This window comes from Eumetopias jubatus, unplaced genomic scaffold (assembly GCF_037043125.1).
Source record: "Eumetopias jubatus isolate StellerSeaLion01/CBP00866 unplaced genomic scaffold, mEumJub1_p1.0 scaffold_17, whole genome shotgun sequence".
Lineage (NCBI taxonomy): Eukaryota > Metazoa > Chordata > Mammalia > Carnivora > Otariidae > Eumetopias > Eumetopias jubatus.
The window spans coordinates 67312183-67333793 of record NW_028274823.1 but is presented as its reverse complement, the minus strand read 5'-3'; the positions used below and the strand labels follow the sequence as shown (position 1 = coordinate 67333793).

The following is a 21611-nucleotide window of genomic DNA, read 5'->3' as shown; positions in this document are numbered from 1 at the left end:
TAAGATGATGCTTCTCGACCTTGGAAGAAGAACCTTTTCACAAAGCAAACTGACCTGCCATCCCCGTGGAGAAAGGCAATAGCATGGGGCTCATTTTTCAGCCAATGAAATGTTCAGAACTAACTCTGGTCATCAGTTAGGTGGATTCATCTTCACACCCTTCTGCTTATTTTGGATTTGGCCACTTTCCTCGGGATTACGTTTTTTTGGTAACATTAGACCTACTCTGAGAGGCTGGAACCAGTCTAATATTCAAAGTAAGAGGGGAAGAGACTGACCCCCCTCAAAAACAAAACAAAACACAGACCTCCCACGTCAAAGACAAAGATACTTGTTCACTTGTGCAAGTGTCCACATGAATTGCCTCCAGTGCTAAATGATAACAAGGCTCCCTGAAAGTGCTCTGGTGAGCCCGCATTGTCTTAGATATACACATACTTAACTGCCTTTACTCAGTAATGAAGACGATAGGGCAACTTCATGAAGAAGCCTAAGACGAAACCTGATCCTTCCCAGCACTCAATAGTGAAAATCAACTCGTGATCAGGAACAATAGCAACAGAATGGACTAAAAATGATTCAAGATAAACTCTGGGGGCCACCTGGCTGGCTCAGTTGGTAGAACTTCTGACTCTTGATCTCGAGGTCATGAGTTTGAGCCCCACGTTGGATGCAGAGATCACTTAAATAAAACTTCAAAAAAATAAACTCTGGGTTTGAAAATTTGGTTGTACTAGTACAAATGGACACTGGAGTGTTTACACAGGGAGGGCACTGTTTGCCCTGGCAATAACCAGCTGATCTCAACAATATAGATGGTAATTCAGATCAGGCCTGTTTTGTTCACTGCTTGCCTTGAGCAGCTGAGCACAGTTCCCAGCACAGTTCTTACACAGTAAGCACATGACAAATGTTTACTGAATGACCAACTGAACAAAAACTTTTGTGTTAAGGGTGCTTAGGAACTGCCTACATCAGATGAGGTTACAAATACTAAAAATATATCTATATGAAAAAGATATGCATAAAAAACACTCGTAGCAGAGCAGTCTGAAGGTCGTAGGAGAAGGTTATCTATGTCAATATAAAAATACCCAAACTACAAAGAATATCAGAACCATAGGGAAAAAACGAGTCTTAGAAGATTTTAACGACAAATTAGAAGAAGCTCTTCCTTTGGGTTCCGCATAGCACCCAGTGGCTAACTGGTAGTCATTAGCAATCATTTATTGTTCTAAGGTTTTCAACTTTATAGAGCCAGTAGACTAAGGAAAGGTGAGAATATATGTTAAGCAGGATAGGGTCCTGTTATTCAGTAACATCATGAAATACAGTGATTTGTTTTCCAAACTCACCCCTTACATATTCTGTGCAAAATAAAATTTCATGCAATATAACTTATTAGAAACAAATCAAAAGGTGATGTTTAATCATATTTGTTGTATCTTATTAATGTTTAAACTAAAGCAGGAATTCTACAAATGATCCTAAAACCAACACATGAATGTTTCTAGTTTTAAGAATAGCGGGATGACGAATGCTGATGCACTACAGACATTGACATTTCTAACTGTGGGAAAACTTCACGTAAATTAAAAATACAAAAAAGGGTGGTACACGTAAAGGACACAGTTATCACCTTGAATCATACTGAGGAAGTGGAGAAGAATAGCTGCAAAATAATTTAGAAAGCAAATGGGAAAAATTAATGTAAGATAATTAGAAGCAGGCAACAGAAAATGTCAATGATAAGCAAAGGAAAAATAAAAACCATCAGAAAATGAAGCCAAGGCATTTGGCATTTGTGGGACAACCTGGAAAAATATTCGCCTTAAGTGGCTACAGAAGCTATTCCACAGACGTGGCATTAGTGAATCACTTCCAACTGTCTACCAAGTCTGTATTTTCCTTTTCAAATAAGCCCACGCTAACTGCCATTACTTTTGCTCTCCTGGACATGCCTACTGTCTTCAGTAAATTCAAGAGGAAGGAGAGAGAATGTGTGTATTCAGATATTTCATTGTCTCCAGTGTATGGGAAAGTTTACTTCTGATTTCATTATTCCGTGCTCCCTCAACTTCTCATTTGAAGTTCAAACTATCGTTTGAATCAAAGCACAAGAATTGACTAAATTAGACCCTCGTACTCTTCTTTCCTATGTAGAGAATACAAGATGCTGGTTCTAGGTCTTTGTAACATGGCAACAATTTACCAAGCTTGATACAAGGAACTCTTGAACATGCTGTTCACTGTGTCCCAAGTATTTTATATTTTCCTTCTCAACTGTTTTTTTTTTTTTTGCTTTTGCGATGTTAGGCCCATACACATCTAACATCAGTGGTGTAAATATTTTAAGCAATTAAAAATTAATTTACTATAATTAAAGATTTTTCTGATTGAGTTAAAGAAATGCAATGTTAATGAGTCAAAGGCCACCATGTAATTTATAGTTTATAAAGTCCTGTCATGTCAATTATTTCCATTTGAATAATTGCAGCTCTTCGTGCTACAAGGCACAATTCCGTAAGAATACTTTAAATAACCTGCAGCATTACTCTGAGTCTGACTTTTCATCTACAAAATGGGGATAATGAGTAAAACCTATCTCACAGTGTCATTTCAAGGTTCAAATAAAAATTAAGTAAGATAATATATGTAAAACATTTAACACAATGCCAGGCACATACAAAAGTAAACATTAGCTATTACAATTTATTTCAATTAAAAGCAGCAGAAAATACTTCATGTAATACGTACAGCATTTCAGAAATGTTAATTATTGTTCATTTATTTAATTGTAAACTAATCCACCCTTGTCCTGGATCACAACTAATTTACGGCCTAAATGCTGGTTTCAGAGGTGAAAACACCTGGATGTTTTCATCAGCTCCATTATTTCCATTCCATTTGTGTGGATTCAATTAGCCCATGTTTTAATTGCCTACAGGTGAAGAATCTCATATCTAAATATACACTGATGATCAATTCCACAGTTGGAGCAGGTCACCTCCTACCACCTACTCCAGATTCTGCCGACTAGTGGGACAGCAGGAAGGAGCCTGTCGCATGTGGTTTTTACCACAGCACCCTTGGGGTACACACACTGGTACATTCACTCTTTAAAAGTGAATTCCGTTCTTTCCATTTTAAAATTAATTTCTCTTCTTCCAACTATAATTTAATACCTTAATCATAATTTTATTTTAGGAATGCAGAAAGTACCAAACTTGATCTGAAGATTTCAGGCTCAAAGCAAAGCACAAAAGCAGTCAGCGAGGTAAATGAACAGATATACCTACATATTTAATTTTTCATTAGAAAGGAAAATCAGGGACTCAGAAATAAAACGTCATTTGAATAAAGTAAAATTAAGGGAAGTGGCTAGATTTAATTTTTTTTTAATTGAAAAGAAAAATTAAAGACCTGGGAATAGTACCAGAACAGGCAAAAAATTTTTATGCACCAATACTCTAATTCTTTTCCTTTCTAACACTGTGCATTTTTTCCACAAAAAATAGATATACCATTTTGCTCAGAAAAAAAAAATTGACTAATGACTTACAAATATACATCACATATACTCACTAATGAAGTCTTCAGAAGACCAATATTTCATACATATGAAGCTTGTTGATATGAATTTATAACTCCAAATAATAAATGTAATGTTGATTTAATAGGATAGAGAAAAGTGACTTTTAGATTACTTACCCAGAATGAACAGGACTTGAGACAAGATTGACATTGTCCAAGGTATCTGCAGCCCAGCTATAATGTCTTAGAGAATCTGAGTCAAATTCTCTTGTGAATGTTAGATGCTGCAAAATAAAATGATATATGGCATCAATAGCCCACATAAGACACTGTTTCTCTGTATCTACAAAATACACCTGTCTGTCTCTTTAAGTCCAGATAGTCAAAATAAACAATTTGTACTAAAGGTCTATAGGTCTACATTGAAGTTTCAAGACTAGGAACCAAAGTTTATTGATATGTTGTATTATTTCAGTCTTTTAAGAAAGCATCTTGAGTAATTGGCATGGCAAAAGGAATATCACAGATTTCAAACGGGAAGTAGACACAAAGCACGTCTGCTGATTAGTATGATCATCGGCTTGAAGAAAGGCATTTGAGATGTGACCTGAAAAGCGACTTTTCCATGAAACACAGTATACAACTGATTGCAAAACTATGATTACTTTGACTTGGCTTTTGACATTATTTTCTTGAAAATGAACAAGATGAGGCTGTCAGTTCAAGGAAAGTAACTGATGGCAGTAGTTGCTAATGATAAAATTTGAGTTTTCAAGCAAAAATTAGAATTTTGGAAACTTTATGTCCACCTCTGTGATGAGCTCAGTGGTGATATTAACAAATGTGATATATTCGTTTTGGATAAGAAACGTGTATCAACATTATAAAGATTTGCATAAATTAGTGAAGCAATATTTTCCAAATCACCAATGAACGATGTTCTATCAACAAGAGGTACATTCAATGTGGAAATGCTAACCATGATTTTAACGACTCGAACACATCTCCAAATTCATCTTACAATTTTAAAAGTTTTCCCCTATCTGAAAAAAAAAAAAATCTTGGTGACTTTTGTTTTTCCAAGTGGGGCAGGGCAGCTAGCAGAAGCCTACTAACCACCAGATAATTCCGGAAATGGGCTCTGAGCGCGGCAAGATAATTCCGGAAATGGGCTCTGAGCGCGGCAAGATAATTCCGGAAATGGGCTCGGAGTGCGGCAAGATAATTCCGGAAATGGGCTCTGACTGTGGCAAGATAATTCCGGAAATGGGCTCTGAATGCGGCAGAACACAGCTGAGGCAGAGGCGGAGCCTCAAGGTGCAGCACTCGGGGCGGGGGAAGACCCTGAAGAGTGGCGCGGACTTTTTGTTGCCATTTTTAACTTGGGTGCCTTCGTCCATTATCCGTGCAGACAGAATTGGGGCTTTGTACCTCCTATAGGCCACCACTGGGCAGTAGAAAAACCAAAGGGGTTTCGGTGGAGATTTGGGCGGCTACAGATTTCTGTGAAGAACATTTGCTGAATTCTGGGTCTGTGCAGAACAGACAGCTAAAAACCTAACTAGAAAATCTCTAAAAGGCACAGTGGTGCTTCTTGGGAGTTTCATGAGGAAAAGATTTGAGTTTGGAACTTGTCAAGGGATGGGGTCACGCAAGATTCTCACATAAGGATCTTCACAAAGGCCAGGGACAAACCCGGGGTAGTCTGAGTTTACCAGGGCTGCAAACGGTTTCTGCCTCATTGCAGCAAAAACTTGACTGGATGGAAACAATCAGCCACCACTCTATTTGCCGAGCAGAGGCAGGGAGCATCCTCCGTGGAGAATTACATCATCACCGGGTGTGTCGTGCCTACAATTTTTTATATATCATGTCTGGCACGCAGGGAGAAACTGCCAAGCATGGCCAGAGCACAGGAACAAAAACAAAATAAAAGAGATACCATAAACAGACTCCCAGGTCATCCTACATTTTGAAGTAAGCAAATAAGAACTTCACAACAGCTATGATTAGTATGTTGAAGAAAATAGAGGAAAAAACGGAGGAAATAAATTAAAAGGTGGATGATTTAACAGAGCCCTGGAATATATGTAAGAAATCAAATGGGCATTTGTTCACTTGTAAATACAATGTCAGTTCTCGACAAGACACGACAGAAAACAGGATTCGAAAATTGGAAGTATAAACGGAAAAATGTACAAAAGAAAGGATTTTGTTTTTGTTTTTCAAAGGTTTTATTTATTTATTTGACAGAGAGAGACAGAGCGAGAGAGGGAACACAAGCAGGGGGAGTGGGAGAGGGAGAAGCAGGCTTCCCGCGGAGCAGGGGGCCCGATGCGGGGCTCGATCCCAGGACCCTGGGACCATGACCTGAGACAGACGCTTAACGACTGAGCCACCCAGGTGCCCCAAAAGAAAGGATTTTGAAAAAGAATGGAAACTACGTGTTTTCCCACGTGTAACGACTCTGGGAGGAGGAGAGTAGGACAGAAGCTACCTTTGAGGAGGGACGAGCTTTCCTTTACTGGTCCCCAGTCAGGGACAGAGTCTCCAGGCAGAAACTGGGAAGTCTTCTCCGGGATTTCCCAGTGACTTAGGATTCACTGGGAATTGGGATTTCCCAGTAAAATGTCCCTGGCTTCTTCCTTGAGTAGAAATCATAGATGGCAAGCTCTCCACCATGTGGAGGGCTTCCAATGAGCTCAGTGGTGATCAAACAGCCAAGAGTCATGCACAGTTGAGAAGCATCTAATATGAGGAATAAAATAAACAAGCAAACAGAACAAAAGAAAATTGGAAGAAACAGGGATTTTAGGGAGAAGAAAGCTTAAATTTTTCATTAATGTCCAGAGAGATGAGATCTTCTTACACTTATAAAGCAATGAAATACTAAACCCAAAACAAAACAAAAAACCCAGAGAAAAAAATAACTCATAGAAAATAACAAATATAGCATTGAAGTTGAAAAAATATCTAGAAGTTGGGGGAGACTTCAAATGTAGAGAATAGGAGAACACACAAGAAAGCAGAGGATTATTTCAGAAATTTCAAATCCATTTCCTTTCTCAAAAAAAAAAAAGTTCCAGAAAGAGAAAATAGTGAAATAGAGGAGAAGAAATCAGAAATACTTCAAGAAACTTCCCTAGAGCAGAAGACCTGAGTTTCCAGAGTAAGAGGACCCACTTGAGTGACCAGCACTATGAATATAAATACACTATAGCACATCATCGTGAAATTTCAGAACTTGGAGACAAAGAAAGAGCCTACAAATTAAGAGAGGAAAAATGATCACAGATGGCAGACTTCCCCCGACTTTTAACAGCAAAAACTGAAGTTCAAGGCAATGGAGCAATTCCTTCAATGTTCTGAGAGGAAATGATTTTCAACCTAGAATTCTAAAACCAGCCAAAAAAAAAGGTGTGAAAATAAAACTAAGATATTTTCAGAAATATAAAAACCCCCCAAAATACATTTCTCATGAACCCTGTAAGGAAACTATTGGAAGATGCACTCCATCAAAATGAAGGATTAAACAAAGAAGTGGGGGAAGACACAGGGTCTAATGTAAGAACATAGGGAATTTTCATGGTGACAGTGAAGGAAGACCCAGGAGAACATCCATGCAGTGGGCCTGCAAGGAACTTGACACGTAAGAAAGCTCAAAGAGAGATGAATTAAGCAGGTGAAATTTATAGAACACCTGACGAGTGTGAACATATTAGAGGAGATTGGCACAACTGGGTTGGAGTTTGGGGGTTGGACTAGGGATACATAAAGAGAACAACAAGCAAATGAGAAAACTCTAGGGAAAGCAAAATATTGTGCCCCAAAGAAAATGTAGTCATAATACACTTCACATCTGTGTATAACATTTACATAGGTATAATAATAGAAGCACTAAATACTGGTGTAGCCAAAATAAATAAAACACAACTGTTTTGGGAAAGTGGGGGGATGGAAAGCATGCATGGTGGGAGGGAAGAGGTATTCAAAAATATGAGGAATAAAATAAACAAGCAAACAGAACAAAAGAAAATTGGAAGAAACAGGGATTTTAGGGAGAAGAAAGCTTAAATTTTTCATTAATGTCCAGAGAGATGAGATCTTCTTACATTTATAAAGCAATGAAATACCAAACCCAAAACAAAACAAAAAGCCCAGAGAAAAAAATAACTCATAGAAAATAACAAATATCATAGCATTGAAGTTGAAAAAATATCTAGAGGTTGGGGGAGACTTCAAATGAGACTAAAAACTTCATCTTCCATTTTGGGAAGTCAATAAATAATTCCTGAAATGGGCGAAAGCCAACAAGAGGCAACATACACATATTATTTAGAGACACAGAAGCACAGGACTGATCAAAAGGCACTCTAAGCAGTTGTCTCTGGAGAGGAGAAATTGGAGGCTGAAGGTGTATATGGGGATTCTTCTTCTTTCCTAATGAGTACATCTTACAAAATGACATGGCTTATTTGTTTGTATAACTTTGATAATAAAACATAAATTTAAAAACTTACTGTGAATTACAAAGATTTTTTAAAAGGCCTTGAAATCAAGCTGGAAAAGAGTTAGAGGCCACAATAGCAAGGTCCTAACCCCGCAAGAGCAACACATCATCAATTTAAAAAGTTCCCTGATTCTACATGGATTGACTAAAGATTATGTGTTGGTGTTAGTCTGGCCTTATTTACCAATTTTACTGACTTTCATAGACCCCAACCAACTAACCTTCAGAATAGGGCAAATATTAATATAAAGTGGGTGGTGATGCTCACTTTAATTTTTTAGCAAACTATAATTCCTACATTGGGGGCCCTGAGGTCACTTTTCACAAAGGGACCCATTAAAAAAAAAGTTCTAATAAATAAGTAATACCACTCCTCTTTGGTAATTACAGTAAATTATTTACCTTTGGTACTCTTAGCAACATGCACGGGCAACATTAATTATTGAAACAATGAATTATACCATGCAAGAAGGTATCACCACCATCATGTACTATTTATGGAGGCGGGAGCGTGCCAGCACCTGGACCCCAAGTCCCTGCTGGTCCTTCTGGACTCCTTTACCCTCCGAACTCTCTGCCGCTCACTGAAACTTTGTCATCACACAAATGAACAAGTGTATAATGAACAAATACACTTGGTCAGAATGACGACCTGTATAACCCAAGAGTTGACCCAGTTTTTTTTTTCCCCAGAGAGGTTTGCTTAGGTTTATGAGCAATAAATGAGCCATAAATAAATGAGACCTACCAATTTTAACAAGCTAAACACAAAGAACTTGCTCTTCCTGTGCTGCATCCATCTAAACACAAAATAAGGCAATTTGACAGAGCCTATATTTTTTATAGAAAGAGACTGAATTCGTAGCTTCACTTCTAAGCTCCCTGTCTCCAAATACTTATTTCTACAGATTAGCATTTACTTAAAACTGAAATGTCAAATTTCACCTGTTTATTTATTTTAATAAACAATATGAACTCCAAAATGTTCTGACATGTTATTGTGAATGGCACTGTGGTACCAGTGAAAAGCTTTTCCTCTATTTGGTTACTGAACAAATAGACATTTAAAACGATAAACAGGATATCACATTATGGTGATGGTTAAAAAAGATGAACTAGATTGGCTCTTAAGCTTGCCACAGCAAGGAGGGGTGTTCCCAGGGTTTAATGGAAAAAGTTGGCAGCCTTAGATTTAAAAATTGCCTTTGCGACTTGTTAATAGAGAACATGTCATCCCCACTCATGAATTTTCCATTTTGGAAAGGCAACTCAGTTGTATAACTGTGGGCCTCTTCCTATCCCTTTATATTCACTCTGGCCCTGGAGATGTGGAGTGACTTATTTGGCCAGTAGATCTGGGAAAGGGAGCTGGGAAGGCTCTGCTCAAACCCAACGTTCACTCTCTTGGGCTTGAGCTTGGTCCCAGAGAGCGAACATTCTCCCCGAAGCTTACTTCCTTGAAGGGTATGCCTACCCTGGGGGTTGGTGATGTGGGCCACTGGGGAGGGGATGTGCCTATTTCAAGGGTTCAATTAGCAGGACTAGTTGGCTCAGACACTCAGCCAGCCCTCAACCTGGCCTCCATCAGGAATAAAGGCAATATTCTGCCTTTGACCTTTCCTTATCTTTTGTATTGAAAGCCCTTCTGGAGATGCCCCAACATGGCTTCCGGCTTCATGATCCTAAGTGTGTTTCTTAGCTTTTTTCAGTCTTAGTTTCTTCATTTGCAAACTGAGGGCTGGTTGCTGTGGAGATTAAATAAAAATGTACATCAAATATCCGGCACCAAGGCCAGTGTTGGCGTGGAGTCATAGTAATGTTTCTTTATATGTGTAGTCATTTCTGCTTTTCAAAGGACTTTCATTTATATTTGCTCATTTGCTAACATGTGATGATCTGGGGAAAACACAGCAAAAACAAACTGTTCCAGTGCCAGCACAGGTCCTTTACAGTTATGCACACAGCATGCTGATGTCAAATCAGTGGTGCCCATTTGGCTAGAAAAACGCGTCTTGTAAATGTGTAGCACTTACTTGTTGATTCAAAAATGCTTAGATTCCTATGCTAACAAGAGCAATACCAAAACTTCCTGTGTGTCAGCTGTGTCAAGCACTGTCCTAGACCTTTACAGTCATTTATTCTCTGAATCCTCAGCATCTAGTCACACTAGGAGTCATAGTATACCCATTTCCCAGATGAGGAGACTGAAGTTCGGAGAGAAACTTCAAAAATTGCATGACACAAAATCAACACCCTGCACTGGGCAGCTCTCGTAGGACACTGTGTTAAGGAAAAATTCACTCTGACTTAATAAGACCTTTTATGCCCACATCAAAAATGATATGAATAATAAGCACACCATTTTTCATCTTGGAAGTGATGTCAAGGACCCTGTTAAAATCAAAATGCACATTATTCAATAGAGTCCAAAGCCTGACTAATGATGATATCACTGTCTCCATGAGCTTAATACTTTCCAAAAATAGTTTCTCACTAGCCCTATTCATCAGAGGAAAGAGAAGAGCAAGTACACACTGGCTTTACAAGAGGACACACCCAAATGCCCAGGTCTGGAAATAAACGTCCAGGCACAGAAGAAAAGAGGCAGCGGGCCAGAAGGTGTATATACAAGGAAAAGAAAGAACAACCCAACTAACTTCAGTATTAGATACTTCTCCAGGCTGCCAACTGTCAAACCCCAGTACCAGACGACACCAGGGAAGGTCCTTCTCTGTCTGCTCTGCTGCCCCCGAGAGCCAGCGGAAGGTAGTCCTGTAGATTAGCTGGTGGCCTTGACGCGCTATGGTCAACAGCACCAGGTAGACCGCACACTATCAGGTCACATATAAAACCCAGTGCATCTAATCTGAAAAACTGTAAACATGGTTTACTTGAGAAACAGCTGGCTGATGGCACCACAATAGGAGCCCATGAAAGGAAAGGCTTGCAAGGGTAATGTTACCCCCCGGCCACAAACTGGACAGGACCAGGACAAGGGAACCCATGTGGGTGTCAGTTCCCTTGGACCAAGAATACATGATGTTTGACTTGGGCTATATCACTTCACTGCCCAGTGAGTGACAAGTCAAACCCCTCACTGAACCCCCATTTCTGCCTGAGGGTAACTGGCAGATGAGATCACCTGTCCCAATTCACTGTGAGAATGGAATGATGCAAGTATTGTGAAAGTGATTTGAAAATTCTCAGGAATAGTGCAGAAGACCATAGGGGAAGGGAGGGAAAACTGAATGGGAAGAAATCCGAGAGGGAGACAAACCATGAGAGACTCCGGACTCCGGGAAACAAACTGAGGGTTGCAGAAGGGAGGGGTGTGGGGGGATGGGGTAGCCGGGTGATGGCTTTAAGGAGTGCACGTGTTGGGATGAGCACTGGGTGTAATATGCAACTAGTGAACTGTTGAACACTACATCAAAAACTAGTGACTAATATGTTGGCTAACTGAACATAATAAAAAAAAAAATGCGAAAATTCTGAATTGCTATGCAAACAGAAACACAGATTATAATAATCCTAAACTTCCCAGAGTTTTTATAAGTGGAAAGAATTAATTTCTTAAATTGATAGAACATTACAGCCCTCTATAGAGCTTTTAGGGGAGCATATATCTTTTTTTATACATTTTTTTAAAGATTTTATTTATTTGACAGAGAGAAACACAGCGAGAGAGGGAATACAAGCAGGGGGAGTAGGAGAGGGAGAAGTAGGCTTCCTGCGGAGCAGGGAGCCCGATGCGGGGCTCGATCCCAGGACCCTGGGATCATGACCTGAGCTGAAGGCAGACGCTTAACGACTGAGCTACCCAGGCACCCCAGGAGAGCATATGTCTTATCAGTCTGCAGGAAACAGCCTGCTGGATTCACAAACAATGGTGGGGTTTGGGCTGTGACAAATACTTGTGTAAATACCAACTTTTCCCATGGTGAACATGCTTTGTCAGGTCTGCCACGCTTGGTGTATTAGAGTGGCATCCTAGTGGTCAGCCACAGAATCAGTTAAGTAGCCACTGGACCTAAATTCTAGTCTCAGCTCTATCACCTAGTGTCACCTGAAGTGACAATGGGCAAGTGAAATACTCCTCTCAGCCCCAGCTTCTTTGTCTGTAAGTGGTAATGATAGTACCTAGTCCACAAAGAAGCTGAAAGCAGGAGTGAGATGATCCATTAATAAAACGCTGTGGCAGGTACTACAATGAGTATTATAAGTATTGTGATCTACAGCAGACACTTAGTGAAATGGCAAACTGCTACGGGTCTGTTTGGACATCTAGCGCAACTAGTTGCAAATATTCTTTTAAGGAATGGATTCCATCTTAAAAAAAAAAAAAAGTTTAATCCATACTCACTGACAATAGAACGGTGGTTACCAGAGGCTGGGGGGTGGAGGAAGAGGTGGCATATTGATCAAAGTGTACAAACTTGCAGTTATAAGATTAGTAAGTTCTGGAAACCCAATGTATAGCATGGGGACTGTAGTTAATAATAATGTATTATATTCTTGAAATTTGCTAAGTGAGATCTCAACTGTTCTTACTATACACACAAAAATGGTAAGTACAGGAGGTAATGGATATGTTAATTAGCTTGATTATGGAAATCATTTTACAATATAGATACATCTATCAAAACATCATGTAGTACATCTTAAAAAAATGGATTCCACAAAAGAAAACCTGATTTAAGCAGAAAATAAAATAACAAAGGCTTCCTAAAGCAGGTCTTTTTTCCCCTCAAGTATTTCTTTTCTTAAAGTTGACTATTATCACCCCTAACATTTATTTGAGTCTAAAATGCAAACCACAGAAGCTGAGTTCTTTGGGATTTCCAAATCTGATTGATTTCAAAATAATTTATCTACCAACTTCCACAAAAGAAGGTGAATCAAGGTCAGCATGGAAGCTATTAGCACAACATCCAGCTCAAGACATCTAAACTGTTCTACCTTAAGTAAGTCACAATACCAACCTGTCTGTCTTGAAAAAAAAAATGCATAATCTTGCTGACCAATCTGTGAGAGGTGTTGAATGGATCACCTGAGTAATGCTGGCAAAGCACTCCAAAGAGAAAAAGCAGCATATTAAATGTCACTAGTCAAAGGTGTTTATCTTCCAGGGGACTATCTCTAGCAAATCTTTAATCCCAGGCTGGCTACCTTCTACCACCAGGCACATTTCTGAGAGCCCCTTAGAATTACCTTCAACACAAGAACAGTTAATCTGCTGATGTGGGGAAAGGGGAGGTGCAGGAGGAGAATGGAGTGAGGGGCAGAGAAGGAAAAACTGAGTGTTAGCATAACCAGCCTTTGGGATTAGGCAATCTTCTTTTCTGTTATTGAGGTAAGTGGCAATTGCTTAGGTCTTAAAGTGACAGACATGCAATTTCTCCTGAAGAACCCTCCAATTCACATTTGACTTGCTAATACATCAAGTAGTACATAGCACTTCATATGAGCTCATATATACATATGAGCACTTCACACTCATATATATATGAGATCATCCTTAGCCTAAAAAGGACCAAGTCTACCCAAAGGATCTGGAGTCCTGGGCTGTTAGATAAATGAGAGAGTTACGAAGTGGAATGTACGATGGCTGCCTCCAGGTATGGGGAGGAGGCTCGAATAAGGCCTCCAACAGAGGACAGAATGACCCCTCAGCTCCCATTCAAACAGCCAATGCAACTGTCACACACTCCTTTAGTTCAACCTTCTCACCTGGTCAGTAGTAGAAGCCCTGCCACTCCTCCCCAGAGACATAAACCATGTGGGCAAATCTGGTCTGAGAGAGGAAGACTGCAAAATCAAAGCAACCTCCTAAGCCTCCTAAGAGAGGGACAGGGCCTCGAAGCTGCCCCATTTCTCTTTTTTCATGGATGCACTGCCCCTGTAGCAACGGAATTGAAAGGAAATGGAAGGCTCTCATTGCTTAGTGAGCAATTAGCAAAGAATGTTTTTCTAAAAGTTTTTGCTTAGAACACCCAAATTTATAGCTATTCTCTTAAACTATAGCTCATTTTCTTATTTTGTTAAGATTACATTTATTTAGCTCTAGAGAGAAAGCATAAAATAGAATCTCAAGATTGAATGGCACTTTTAAGATGCTAGAAGACTTTCTATGTTGCCCTTGATATGTGGCTGTTCGTGTCGGGTTTGACCACCACCAATATAAACATATTAGTGCGGCCCAAAACCCCAATTAAACTGGCTTAAGACACTCCCCGCCTCCCAGGGGTGGGAGGAGATTGAGATTAATTCACTGGTTTATATAGCAAGAAAGTCTGGGAAGGACTAACTTCAGGCATGGCTGAATCCAGCCATGGCTCAAAAGATGGCAGGAATTGCTTGTTTTCATGCTCCATTCTTAGCAGCTTTGGGTTGATACCATCTTTAGAACTTAGCAAACCCCAAAAGGCTACAGAAAGTCTCAAATTTGAGCCTCATTAGACTGGCTTAGATTTTACATTTTAACCTAAAATAATCACTGTAATCCAGGAAAAGGAATGCTCTGAATGGCCAAGTTTGGGGCCCATGCTTGGAGGAGAGGCAGGGATTTCTGACCCTTCTAAATGACATTGAGAAATGGATGGGTGTACAGGTTTGACCATCAGATCCTGTCTGCTACCGAAAAAAGTGAAAACCAACCCACGTCCCTAAGTGATTTCTGCTCTTCTCCTACTCTTGGATAACTACCAGAAATCATACCGAATTAAATGTTTCTGCTTGCTGTATACCATACATCCCTTGGTCTTACAAATACTACTAGGGTCATTCAAAGGAAGTGTAATTAATTGGTTAGCCTGCAAATCATTTTGAGACCACTATCATGCCTTCTACCTATCTACGAGAAGGTCAAGTATTTCCATTCCTTTACTGATGCCTTACATGCCATGACTTTTAGCCTAATAATTTTCTCCATAATTCTTAAAACGTTGCTGAATATAAGTTGTCGGTTCCTTTTATGTCACATTAAATAAGAAATTTATTATTAGAATTTGGCATAAGCATAATAGAGAACACATGTCTAAATATAAGCTAAAAAACGGATAAAAATGGGGCACCTGGGTGGCTCTGTCGGTTAAGCATCTGCCTTCAGTTCAGGTCATGATCCTGGGGTCCTGGGATGGAGTCCCCCATTGGGCTCCCTGCTCAGCGGGGAGTCTGCTTCTCCCTCTCCCTCTGCCCCTACCCCCTGCCCTCTCGCTAACTCTCAGATAAAATCTTTAAAAAAAATTTAAAAAGGATAAAGATGATGGTACCACATCCATATTAAAAATACTAATGAGTGTGACATCTTAAGGAACAGAGTATAAAGTCTGAGGGCTCTCTGATGGCTCCTTTCCCACACGGAGCAATGCAGATGGACAGCCTCTAAGGAAGCGGCCTGGAGCCACATGGCCAGTGACTCTGCCATTTATCACCTGCGTCCCCTGGGATGAGTTACTTAAGCTGACTGTGCCTCAGTTTCTTCTTCTTTTTAATGGAGCCAAGAAACTATCTCGAAGGGTTTTTGTGAAATGTAAATGAGTTGATATCAGTAAAACACTTAAAACAGTGTCTTGCACACAGTAGGAGCTCATGAACTGTTTTCACCATTGTCACCATAAGCACCACCACACCTCCTGACACAAATGTCTCCTGAATGTTATTCCATTTAGATCATGAGGACTGGCTGGTGTGGATCATACACAGCAATTACATAAGCCATACCAGACAGCTGCTTTCAGTAATTCTGTCAGAAGAAATGACAGAACCAGTCTGTTGTATTCATCCTAGACAACCCGGCTTCAGTTTGGAATCAGCCTTGTCTTTGTTACCTTCTCTTTGGAAAAGAATGTTTCCAAGCACAAATCTTGTTCCAAGACAGTCTGACACGCACAAATCAGAGCTTATAAAACAAATAAGTTAGATGTTGAATGATCAATATACAAAAAGATCCCAGCCAGAGTTACTTTAAATCAATGGTTCCTATCCAGAGATGCATCCGAGATTCACCTGTGGAGCCTTAAGAAACACACGTGCCCAGGAACCCAGCAGGGGAGATTCTGATTCTGCAGGCCTCTTGTTTTCCAAAGAGCCACTGGTATTCCAATGTGTGCCCCAATGACAAATTCTAGTAATCTCTACACCCAAGGTAGGGCTCAAACTCATGACCCTGAGATCAAGAGTCACATGCGCTTCCAACTGAGCCAGCCAGACACCCCTTCTCCCAATTAAGAATTCTGACTAGGGGGACGCCTAGGTGGCTTAGTCAGCTAGGCGTCTGCCTGTGGCTCAGGTCATGATCCCAGAGTTCTGGAATCGAGTCTCACATCAGGCTCCTTTCTCAGCGGGAAGCCTGCTTCTCCCTCTGCCTGCCGCTCCCCCTCCTTGTGCTCTCTCTCTCTCTCTGATAAATAAATAAAATCTTAAAAAAAAAAAAAGAATTCTGACTAGGAATCAGGGGTTTTCAGTTCTGGGTGTATTAAAAAAATTCTGTGCCTAGGCCATCCCAGCCGCTGAGCAATTTTTTTTAAACTTTTTATTCTAATTCCAGTTACTTAACATACAGCCATATGAGTTTCAGGGGTATGTTATAATGATTCAATATTGCCATACACCGCCCAGTGCTCATCACCTGACAGGGCACTCTTGAATCCCTACTTAACCCACCCCTACCCACCTCCCCTCTGATAACCATCAGGTTGTTCTCTTTAGTTCAGAGTCTGTTTCTTGGTTTGTCTCTCTCTCTTCCTTTGTTTTGTTTCTTAAATTCCACATAAATGAAATCATATGGTGAGCAAAAGTGTTTTAAAAATTCTTTAAGACGATTCCCGTGAGCAGTCAGAGCTGAGAGTCACTGCCTTAAGTAATAAAACCTGAAAAATGCAAGAAATGATTTTTTTACATATATATTTTCAGAGGCATATCTACAGGTGACTCTTGATTACAAGGTAAAGGGAAGGTAAAAGTATAGGAAGTTCATGGATAACCCAGTATCACAGTAATAAGGGTCCACTCTTGATTATCCAAGGGGGGATTAAGTGATTTACAGACTGCTCATGATTAAGGCTCAGCAGGGCATGAGGATGGGCTCACTTCTCCCAACTCCATTCCCAGCTCTGGCCTCCATACCTGCCTTCAACAGCTTGGGTTCTTAGGAATATGGGTGCAGCAGGCCTGTGCTAATTATCCTGAGTCTCAACTGTACTTTAACTGCAGTTAATGTGCAAACTGACTAATCAGCAACACGATAATAAAGAGGCAACTAACTATGATTTGTATTGGTAAGGTCTCCTTTTGTTGAAAATGAGCTGCACGTGGAGAGTTCATTTTTATTCATTTTCCACCTTCATGTGTCAACGCAATTTTAACTGGTCTATGATGGGGCAGTTTTAAATCTGACAGTAAGTCATGTATCATTGCCTTAAGAATTCTAAATATTTAAGGCTTCTTGCATGCTTTTAGACAAAATCAATACTGTGGAGGAACTCCGTTTTGAAGTTTATAAATACAGATTTAGAGGCATGATGGATATAAACTAATAATGTTTGCCACTTAATTCTAATATAAAGTCTGTGCTTTATATGAAGCATACTTCTCAAGTAAATGCTTCTCATTAGTCTTGCAGAATGTAACCAGTCCCTTCCCTCGTAAAGTCTCTCTTTGGAGGAATTAGTCTCTTCCCTCTTCTGTAATAAATGAGATACTAGAGACTAAAGAAGTCAACATACCTCTTTTGGAGTTTGTTTTCTCCTTTCTTCCAAGTTTTTATTTTGAAAGAGTTCAAACAAAGATGTGGAAAAAAACTGTATAAGAAATACCCATATACACTTCTCCTAGATTCAACATTAACATTTTGGGGTGCCTGGGTGGCTCAGTTGGTTGACTGTCTGCCTTCAGCTCAGGTCATGATCCCAGGGTCCTGGGATCAAGTCCTGCATCAGGCTCCCTGCTCAGCAGGGAGTCTGCTTCCCTACCTCTCCCTTTGCCCCTCGCCATGCTTATGTGTGCTCTCTCTCTCTCTCACATAAATAAGTTCTTTTTAAAAAATTAACATTTTGCCATATTTATGCTCGCATGAGCTCTCTCTCTCCACACACACTTCTTTTGGCTGAACCATTTGAAAATAAAGAGCTGACTTAATGATTACTTCACTGCTGAAAAGTGCAGCATGCATACCCCCGGAATGGAGATATTCCCCTATATAGCTTTAATAACGTTGTCACTGTTAACAGAACAATAATTTCCTAACAATATAGCCAGTACATTTTCAAGTGTCCTCAACTGTCCCTAAGATGGCTTTATGTTGTTCATACATTTTTTTCAAATCTCTGGTGAATTTATCATGAAGTTGTGTGGCCATGAATAGTGTAAGTGTTCATTAAACATGCTAGTTCCACAAGGAACACCTGCCAGACCATGGGACTCTCCGTGGTCACTGAAGAAAGCAACTTCCCACCTCTGCAGTTATCAACTTAAAGATTTATTTGTAAAGGTTTCGAGATGCCCTAAGCTCTCCTTTCCCCTGACTACTCTGCAGAGCTATTTGTCACAGCCACAGAGGTGCTTGTCAAATTCAAGCAGCCACAAACTCAATGAAAGAACATCAGCTTTACCTCTAAAATTCTCCTTATTCTTTCTTTCTTTTCACAAATCCTTCATTCTGATTAAAGCTGCCCCTTCCCGCCCACCTGAGTAAGTGGGTCCTCGCAGCAGCTAACAGGTAACGATGGTGTGAGAACCCTCGGAAGTCTGTTGGTGGCCTTGCGGCATGGCAAATGCTTCTATTTGAAGGTTGACAGGTAGAATTCGAAAGGCAGTATAACTATGGCCGTGGGAGTGGCGGTGATGGTGAGCTCATGGTGCTGGTGCTGGTGGTGGTCCCAGTTTCAAAACCCTTGTCCCAAAGTAAATATATATTCAGAAATATAAACCATAATTAGGTTCAATCAAGCAGTTGAGATCCCATTCTAGAACTAGGCACATGTTTTGTATATGACCAAAGTGTTACTGATACCCAAGGAAGCATCTATCACCTGTGATTTTTTAAGTTTTGTGGGGTTTCCTTAGGCCTGGAGAATAAAAGGCATGTCTACAGTTGTGTCATCAATATATCCAATAACACCTCATTTTAATTGGGAACGTGAGGAGATCAGGATTACCCGACCAGGATAATGACCACAGCCAACCAAGAGACAGCTCCTCAGAACATCTCAACCAATACCTGGGCAACACCTTACACCCAAGAGCTTAGCTTCATTAGTGGAGACAAGTGCTTTCTCTCGTGCCAATACCCACTTAAACCTGACATGCTATCGCCCCTGTAATTATTCTACAAAGGGTGCTTATGTCTGACCAAACACTGAACAGCCACTGTATTCACCTCTGTAAAATCTGCTTGCGAAGAATGTTCTAGAGAGTGTAGAGTGCAGAGTAATAAAATATTTATTGTAGGTTCTTGTGAAGTACAATGTACATCCATATGTCTGGAAGTCACCATCTCTAAACACAGAGGAGTCCCAAAAATCTGACTACCGGCTGCTTAAACCTCTAACTTGGTGATATTGTTCCTATCACTTACTCATCTGCTCTAATTTACCTTCATTGTTCACTGAATAAGTCTAGCATAATTTCACCCACTATTGACATTGGTTAAATATGATAAGCCACCTTCGAAATTAGTTTCATGGCCCAAAGAGTTTCATCCATCATTAGCTCATGATGGTGCACATTTAAAACCAGCTACCGTGTGTGTCTAGAAGAATGAACCACCCTGAGTCCACATGCAGCAGGACTATGTTCTTGCATTAAACCAGTATCTTTTCAACCACAATTACTGAAAAGAAGAAATGGCATGAACACCAGCAGAGAGTCTGGTAGAAAACAAAATACTATCACGTTTTGAGAAGGCCCATCACAGGCAACTTTGATATTAAGGGATCAAAAACCCGACCAATATCATCTTTAACTACATGCTAAAAACAATTCTAGCAAATTCCAACATGCACCCAGTACGTTCAGGAAAATCAAACACCCATGTGGATGATGTCAGCAACGTTAGCTACCAATTATTATGAATTCTTTTAAAAAATTGAAATAGATTTGACCTCGAAGTGAGAAAGTGACCCATGTCTTTGCTAGGACTTTGAGTTCCTCTCTGTGGGCCATTAGGGATTCACCTGCAGACGAGCAGGCCTTTTCTGTATACGGCACAATTGATTTTTTTTCCTCTTTTTTTTTTTTAACCAATGATTTTTTTCCTGTGTCCATGGCAGTACAGGAAGATTTATGAATGCAAAATCAAACATGTAGAAATACTGTTTTTGTCACGGGACAAAGAGCTCGATTCAATCATAGCAATGGAAATTCAACAATCCAAGAATATTTGAAGGAGAACACATACCTGCTCTTTGGATGGTACTAGGAGTTCTTCAATCATCATGCTGTCCCGTGCGTAGGAGCTTCTGTTCAAGGTGTACGACCTATCCGAACTGAAGGAGCGGAGGCTGTTGTATTTACAGTTAACCATTCAAGAGTGGTGGATGATGATGAGATGAATAAAATAAAATTAATGCATGCAACTTTGAAAACAGGCAAGATGGCTAAAAATATCAACAGAAGTCGTTCTTGAAAAGACATCATCAAAAATAAAATCCCTTATATTTGAGGAAATCTCTTCAGCTTGGACAATCTCATGATCAGATTTTGTTTAAAATTAGGCCAAATGGTGTTAAATCTGTGAGAATATGAAATGCATGAAAACTTTGGATGTTTCACTATGACAGCTGAACCAACAGGGCAATTGAGAAGAACCAGATGACTCTTGATAATCTGATAATTGGAGAGAGTTTTCTATGGTAAGACCATATGTTAGAGTCTCCTTTATTTCTGGTCCGTATCTGTTCACCTTGCACTATTGAATGGAATTCTGTCCGCTGCAAATGGGTGGGTTCATAAGTCTCTGGAAACCAGATATAGGTTTAACCTAGTAAGAGCTCGGGTTTATAGCTGGACTCATGGAAAACATAAAAAAAGGTCGTATGACAAATAGACCTTGCGTGATCTTTGCCATCTTTCTGGCCTTGAAAAATTCAGATTTCACGTCTGGTTACTTTGTCTTTCCTTGCTCTCCTCCTTCCTTCCTTGTGCCTTATACTGTTCTCCTCTCTAGCCTCTCTTAAATCCTCTACACAGCCCCTGAGGTTCCCAGAGTGCAAGACACCTGACATCCTGAAATGCCTCTCACACACTGACCTCGAAACTAAAAACCAATGGAGGGTTGGGGGGAGGGGGTGGCAGGGCAGGAGAAGTGGGCAAAGATGGTCAAAAGGTATGAACTTCCAATTATAAAATAAGTAAGTCCTGGGAATGCAGTATACATCACAGCGACTTAGCTAATAATATTGTATTGAGTATTTAAACGCCACTTAAGAGTAGATCTTAAAAGTTCTCATCACAAGAAAAAAATATTTGTAACTATGTGTGGTGATGGATGTTAATGTGACTTATTGTGGCGATCATTATTTTGTATACCTAAAACTAACATGTTATATGTTAATTACATCTCGACTTA

General features: G+C 40.0%; 1 protein-coding gene across 1 annotated transcript in view; it reads right to left on the bottom strand.

Moving 5' to 3' along the window:
* Window positions 1–21611, bottom strand: part of ANK3 (ankyrin 3) — a 251108-nt gene that overhangs the window by 74293 nt on the left and 155204 nt on the right. The window contains exons 28-29 of the mRNA XM_088019888.1: window positions 20442–20544; window positions 3712–3818 (exon numbers count right to left, since the gene is read on the bottom strand). Coding sequence (XP_087876014.1) covers window positions 3712–3818; window positions 20442–20544 — 210 coding nt within the window. The remainder of the gene's footprint in view (window positions 1–3711; window positions 3819–20441; window positions 20545–21611) is intronic.